Source organism: Kryptolebias marmoratus, linkage group LG11 (assembly GCF_001649575.2).
Source record: "Kryptolebias marmoratus isolate JLee-2015 linkage group LG11, ASM164957v2, whole genome shotgun sequence".
Classification (NCBI taxonomy): domain Eukaryota; kingdom Metazoa; phylum Chordata; class Actinopteri; order Cyprinodontiformes; family Rivulidae; genus Kryptolebias; species Kryptolebias marmoratus.
Window position 1 is genome coordinate 14,160,992 of NC_051440.1, and position 7,341 is coordinate 14,168,332.

The following is a 7,341-nucleotide window of genomic DNA, read 5'->3' on the forward strand; positions in this document are numbered from 1 at the left end:
TGTTGGGGGGGGGGGGATATTAGCATAAATTATGAGTAAATCTGCGTGTGCGTGTGTGTGGTCCCCGGCATTGCAAACCCTCCAAGCGGAAAGGTGGCCCTGCATGGCCAAAAAAAAAAAAAAAAGAAGAAGACGCTTGAATAGAACTTGCTCAAAATGGGCTCCACATTCATATAATTGACTTATGGATATTTTATACAGTTTTTGCCACACCATCCTCAAGGGTTTATTTGCATTCCTGAAGTACTTTTGGAATCTTCTTTACATAAACACAAAGGAGCCCGATTGCCTCATGAAGTTTGAGTTTGAACAGCGCTGTTTGCATTGTGTTGATGTGTTTTCTTATCGTCTACTTCCCTTTTTTTTCTCGCCTCCCCTCTCCCCCCCTGCAGCTTTGGGGCAAAATTAGCAGAGAAAAACTAATAGTCGGCTCATCATCAACGAACTTGCTCGTGGCAAATTATTTTTATGGCGTATGCATTTTACAGAGGGGGGTAAAAAAAATAACAGTGTAATTAAAGGAAGAGGGTGGGAAAGCAAAGTAAAAAAAGGCATTTTGTCAGCTTTTAATCTGTAAAATCAGCTTTTCGCTCAGATCAAAATCGTTTTTTTTTCTGTCTCTCTCTCTTCTTTAAAATGGACCAACACGGTCACAAAAATTCCTTCTGTTAAAGAGAAATCCTTCAGATAAAAACAATTGTTAAGAGTAAAAACGGCCCTTTTACTTTACCCGAGCGGTAAGTCCGCGGAGGAGCGCATACCTTCACACACTGAGTGCCACCGCAGTTCAGTTCCGGTTACCGAAGCCTTTTTCGCCCCCTTTTCCCCCCCGTCTTCAAATGGAAATGATTTCCATTGGCCCAAGGTGTCCATGTAAATAGGTGTAAATGAAACCAGATTATGCCTTCCTCCCGACCCCTCCTCCACCCCTCCTCGTCTCCTCCTCCCACGGCGATTGTCATGTGATAGCAAAGAGGTGGCACATTAATGGAGCGCCTCTACAGGGGTCTTTTCTGCTCATGTCACCACATAAAACTATCAGATGGTTAAGAGGGAGGCCATGGAGGCGTACACCAGGGCGAGTCTCACCGAGGAGGCCGAGTGATTCAGCTCTGCTGGCGGGACAAGCCGACTTGCTTTGCGAGAGAGACTTGTTTGCCGAGCGGCCGCCCGCTTCCTAGATGCGCGCAGAGGCGCCGCTTTACGCACGGCTTTTACGCGACGCCGAAACTTTGCATCGGCGGTTGTTTTCATGACAAGCAGCGGGCTTTTCCCGAGGAGCTAAGGGGAGTTATTTCCTTCTTTTCAAACCCATTCCTCTTTTTGTTGCTGTTGTTGTTGAACTCTATCGCGATGCCGCGTCCGGGGAGGAACACGTACAGCGACCAGAAGCCCCCTTACTCCTACATCTCCCTCACTGCCATGGCGATCCAGAGCTGCCCGGAGAAGATGCTGCCCCTCAGCGAGATCTACAAGTTCATCATGGATAGGTTCCCGTATTACAGGGAAAACACGCAGCGGTGGCAGAACTCCCTGCGCCACAACTTGTCCTTCAACGACTGCTTCATCAAAATCCCGCGGCGCCCGGACCAGCCAGGTAAGGGCAGCTTCTGGGCTCTGCACCCCAACTGCGGGGACATGTTCGAGAACGGAAGCTTCCTGAGGCGCCGCAAGAGGTTTAAAGTGGTGCCCGTCTCCGACCATTTGGGCCCCAGCAAGCAGCAGTCGGACGCGGCGCATTACCTCCAGCAGCAAGCCAAGCTGAGGCTGAGCGCCCTGGCGGCCACCGGCACGCACCTGCCGCAGATGTCCACCTACAACCTCGGGGTGTCCCAGTCGTCCACGTTCAAGCACCCGTTCGCCATCGAGAACATCATCGCCCGCGAGTACAAGGTGCCCGGCAGCCTGGCGTTCTCCACCATGCAGTCCATGTCCGCCGGGTACCCGCTGCACAACCAGCTCACCACGGCCTGGCCGCACATGTACAACAGCGGCGTGATGGACACGGCGACCCCCATCTCCATGGCCGGCGGCGACTACAGTGCCTACGGGGTGCCCCTCAAGTCCCTATGCCACGGGGGCCAGTCGTTGCCGGCCATCCCCGTGCCCATCAAGCCCACGCCGACGTCCATGCCGGGCTTCTCGGCGCTGCCCCCCCACATCCCCGCGTTCCTGTCAAACTCTCCCCAGAGTCTGAGCCCGACCTCCCCACAGACAGCGACGAGCCAAAGCAGCCCCGCGACCCCCAGCGAGACTCTGACGAGCCCCCCCTCCACGCTGCAGTCCGTGGCTGTGCACTGACCAGTCGAACTGACACCCCTCCTCCTCCTCCTCCTCCCCAAAATCCCCCCCACCACCACTCTTTATCAAACCCAAAGTTTATATTTTCTGGAAACTATCAAGGCGAGTCGCAGCTTCATATCGAGTTTTTTTGTGTTGTGTGTTTGAATGTGTCGCTTTAAATCGTGTCCAAGTCCAGCACAGACAGAAGTATTGCTCTTGAAAAAAAACTAAATAAATTATTTGATAGTTTTTTTTTTTATTATTATTATTATTATTCAGTTATTATTTTGTTAATGGTGGAGCCGCTGGGATCACAGAGATTTAATGGCAGTTCTTTTGTTTTGTTTTTTTTAATTTTGGCAAACCTTTGCACCATTTCTGTGGGACCACTGTTTGTCAATAAAATTGCGAGGCACTGGCTCCGTTTTATTTTTCCTTTGAACACTGCAATGATGGTCAAGAATATACCAAATAGGAATTTAGATTTGTTCTTACCACCATCACTGTACAAGAAGAACAGAGAAGAAAAAAAAAAAGCAAACTGAGCTATCTAGTCTTGTCGTCACTGAAAAGCAGTATTTTGTCCTCAAAAATGCAAGATGTGAATATTGCAAACTGACACTGAAATGTTGTAAAATAATTTCGAAAAAAAAATGCACTTTTTAGTTTTAAATATCTATTTTACAGAAACGAACAACAACAACAACAAAAAGTTCTGTGAAGCATTTAATTTAAAAGCTGTGGTGACCATGTGTATCAGATGCTGTAAATTTGTACTTTTTTTTTAAGGTAAAGCATGCATTCTAAAAAAAGTGTTGTTACTGTTATTGTTGCTGTTTATTTTTGTTTCGTTTTATTTTTGCGAGCATGCCTGCTTTTGGAAACAGTCTGCAATGAATTGGAGGGAAAGAAATAATGGTCATCGAAATATTTTTTTCATTAAAAAGGGAAGTAAACAATCAAAATGTTTCTGAAGGTTTCATCCAAGAAAATGTTACATTGTTGTTATTATTATTATTATTATTATTATTATTATTATTATTATTATTATTATTATTGTTGTTGTTGTTGTTGTTGTTATACCTGAACCTGACAGTCTGTGTGTGTGAATTATTATTATTATTATTATTATTATTGTTGTTGTTGTTATTATTTTGAGAGACTGGCTTTAACCAGTGCTTTATTTAACCAAAAGCAATAACAGCTATAATAATATTATTATTAATAATTATACTAATAATGAGCTAGATGTGTGTGGTTTCAGAGTGAGGGGAGGCAGGGCTGCTGGGGGGGGGCAGAAATGATTCGTTTAGTCCATTAGGATGCAGGGAGCTGTGATGCTCTGCTCACAGCCCAGACAACCAACTTCATTCATCAAGCTGAGCTCAACACAATTGGGCCAAAGAATAAACATTAACAGCACACAGTTTCCAAATATATAATGTTGCTTAAAAGAAAAATAAAATCGGAGTTCGGGTCCTTTCCCATCCTGTAGGCGAGTCTGACCTTTTTATTCAACAGGTTTAGGTATATTCCTAACGGAATATAAATGTATGTTTGCAGACTTTAAAATGTTTTCAAGTTTTTCCGATTAACCAGTTTCATGTAACCTTCCTTCATGTAACGGGAGGTGGAAAAAAAGGAAAGAAGAAGCAACAACAGCCTCTTTCGGAGCATTAAACAAATACATTAGAATTCCGTCACTTTCTGCGATCCAGATCAAATAAAAGGGGTCCTCGGGCCACTTCATTCCCCCTCATTCACTTGTATTGAAAGTGCAAAGAATGGTCAACTTCGACTGGGCCACCAATGTAGATTTAGCCCCTTTTTTCAGCGAGACAAAAAGACTGATTTTTCCACAAACACATTGCTGACTGGGGAACTAGGAAACGAGCTGCGAGACCCTTTTGGAATTTAAATCCACCCCTCCCCCCGCGGACTGTTTGTACAACAGTGTTAGTTTCTTTTCTTTTCCTAAAAAAAAAAAAAAAATGAAAAAGAAAGAAAACTCCCTCACTTTCTGCTTTTGTGTTTGCAACATTAAAAATCTGACTCTGGGTGAGAATTAAAACTGCGACAAAAGATTACAATTTCAATTTAGAAAAAAAAAGATTTTTTTAATAATAAAATAATTGTTTATTTAAATTCCTTTGGCTTGTTAGAAAAAAAAACAACAGAATAGATTTTTATTTACCTTTTGAGATAGAATCCTTTACCTCTTGTTTCAGTGAAAAAAATCCAAATTCTGTGAAATATGTGAAATATTTCCTTTTTTTCTTTATTTTATTCTGTCATATGGTGTGTGCTGTGCTGTATTGTAAGTTAAAAAAATGTAGATAATTACAAGTAAATGTTTGCAAAAGTGTTTAACAGGAATCAAATTATTGCTAAAATCATCCTCAAACATAACTTGTAAAAATAGGATTTTTTCTGATGTGCTTAAGATAAAATATTTAGCGTGACAAAATGGATTAAAAAAAACAACTTTAGTTATATTTTATAATATAATGAAACGTTTGATTTAATTACAAACAAATCAGGTCTCTGATAAATTAAAATATAAGGAGCATGTGTGTTAAATTAAAAGCAAATGAATGATTTCAATTTTTTCTTCAGCAAATTTATACAGCCCTTAAACTTGAAAGCAAATATCAATAAAATAAAATAAAATACACACTGTTGAGAGAAGAAACACCTGACATTTTTTGACATTCCTTTAGCCAAAACACAATTTTTTTCAGGAAACAAAATACTTGTACACCTCTTAGATTTTCTTTTTCAATTTGTAGATTTGTCTCTTTTTATTCCCCCTTCCTTCTATTTCTTTTATCATTTAGTTCCTTCGTCATATGAACTCAGTTGTGTAATCTACATCTGCATTGTCCTTGTTCCTTCAACTATGTTCCACTTAAGACAAAGAAGAAGGTCATCTCAGGCAGGGGATGAAATATAGACCACAAGCAAAAGCCCATGTTGTAGTTTAATTAAAATAATTCATTAAAGTGGAAGCCCAAGGTAATTAGTATGTATAATTTATGATTTGCTTAATGCATGCAGGCAGTGGCCTCCGCAATAAACTCAACTTAACCTCGAGTGAGGAGCCGATACGGACAGGGTGCTGTTATTTACTGTGTGTTTACTGTTTGTCAAGAGTAAGCAAATGTTTTCCAGCAAACCTCTCGCTCTCGCCGAACACAAACAGCTTCTTCTTTATGTGTTTACCTTGGAAATTTATGCTCACTCACAGGAGATGCTGTCAGGTTTGTTGTGTGGAAACAATATTGGGATTTGCTCTCTTTTCTCTTCTCTTCTCTTCTCTTCTCTTCCATCCAGCTGTGGTCACTTGCTTTTTTTATATATATAATTTTTTTTTTTTTCTCCCCCTCTATACCAAAAATAGTTTATGCAGCCGCTGTGAGCTGACAGAATGAGGACAAACAGCACAAGGTGTGTAGCTGCTCGTCGTCTCTCCCACGGCAGCTTGTCAGCGCTGACTTTTAGAGGGAGCGAAATAATCAGCGATAAGGCAAAACTTGCATTAATCACGCGCCGGCAAACGTGTCAATCCCTGACAGGGCTTTGACACTTTGAAACATGGCTAGTGGCTTTACTTTATCACTCCATCGCGAGTAGATTTTTGCAAAAACAACAAGTAAAGCAAATATTTTCCGATGGAGATGTGTACCACGGTAAACAGATTTATTTTAGTGGTAAACAGAGCAACTTGGGGGCCTCTCTTGATGGGCGTTGGAGAACATTTCCCACTGAGCTCGCACTTTAAAAAAAAAAAAAAAACTTTTCATACAGCCTCAAACGCTAACAAGCAGCAAACTGATCTCCTTTGCTCCGTCGTCTCCCAGTAGATTTTAAACTCCAAAAGTTTCAGCCTCCTCCCCAGTCGTCCCATCGTCATTGTGACACTAAGAAGCCTAAGTGATCGGTGATAATGTGCGACCACCGGGCTAAATACGTTACATGGCAGCAGCAGAAGGTCAAAGGTCAGGTATGGTGTGGGCAGCTGGCGGCAGAGGCGAGGGGATGCAGCCGTCTTCAAGGCCGGCTCAGCCAAACACCCATGTGTGCATGAAATTAGAGTGTCAACATCTGATTCATGCTTCTGGGTGGTGACTGTGAAACAAATTATGTCAGCAGGGGGGGGGGGAATTCCACTGAGCTGCAGCAAACGGTGGCTACATGGAGTTATGGCAGGCCATAGATTCTCTGGTTTATGCAGCGGAGGGGGGGAAAGTTTTTCCAGCGCCGTAAATTCGAAAGGTTCCAACTTACTTTTCAACTCATTGCAGAGATTTTCCGTTCTGTCGTGTCGTGGACCCTGAGATCTGGATGTCACCGTCACAACGACGGTTTTGTAAATCTAGGAAGTAGAGAAATAATTATTCACGATAACAATGTGTGCTGTCTCTGACAAGCTTTAGGTTTTTTTGTTTGTTTGGTTGGTTTTTAGGTTTGAGCAGGAAACAAATGTTCAAAATGTAATTTTATAACCACTTCCAGGTTTTTTCGAAATGGAGGAACATACTGTAAACTGTAACCCACTGATGTCTGTGAAGTGTGTGAGGAGACACAGGTGTGTTTTTATGGTTGTAACGCCCTGAGCGGCAAACTTTGCTGGTTTTATTCTATGTAAATAAAGTTAATTTAACTACGATGTTATTTTTTTTAGTGTCGTATATCCAGCACTTGCCAGACTGATTTCGTGTTTTTGCCTGTGTGTATGTGTGTGTGAGAACGTGGGCAAGTTGAGACAAACAGCCAACAGAAAACCATTCATCAAACAACAGACTCCACTTCTGACACCCTCAACTTCCAGCGTTCATATCTGATCCGCGTGTACGTTTGGGAAATTTAGTGTTTTCATTGGTTCAGCTTTTAGTTAAAAGTAGTTGTAAGTTTTTCCTTGTCTTGGCATTGTGTTAAATTTTATTTTTTATTAAATCTTCTCACTTGTGTTTAATTTGACATGCCTTTGAAGGGTGTGTGCTGGGAGCCAAAGGTGTCTGCTCTGTCCCAGCTTGTCTGTTTTTGGACTTTCGAACA

General features: G+C 42.1%; 1 protein-coding gene across 1 annotated transcript; it reads left to right on the forward strand.

Annotated features, from left to right (window-relative positions):
- The first annotated feature begins 942 nt into the window (after window positions 1-942).
- On the forward strand, window positions 943-2,995 carry foxb1a (forkhead box B1a). The gene has a single exon (XM_017405650.3). The coding sequence runs from the start codon at window positions 1,354-1,356 to the stop codon at window positions 2,299-2,301; it is 948 nt and encodes a 315-aa protein (XP_017261139.1). The 5' UTR covers window positions 943-1,353; the 3' UTR covers window positions 2,302-2,995.
- The last annotated feature ends 4,346 nt before the right edge of the window (window positions 2,996-7,341 follow it).

What these genes read in the sequence shown, in the direction of transcription:
- foxb1a (XM_017405650.3), top strand. Translation starts at nt 1,354, where the DNA reads ATGCCGCGTCCGGGGAGGAACACGTACAGCGACCAGAAGCCCCCTTAC.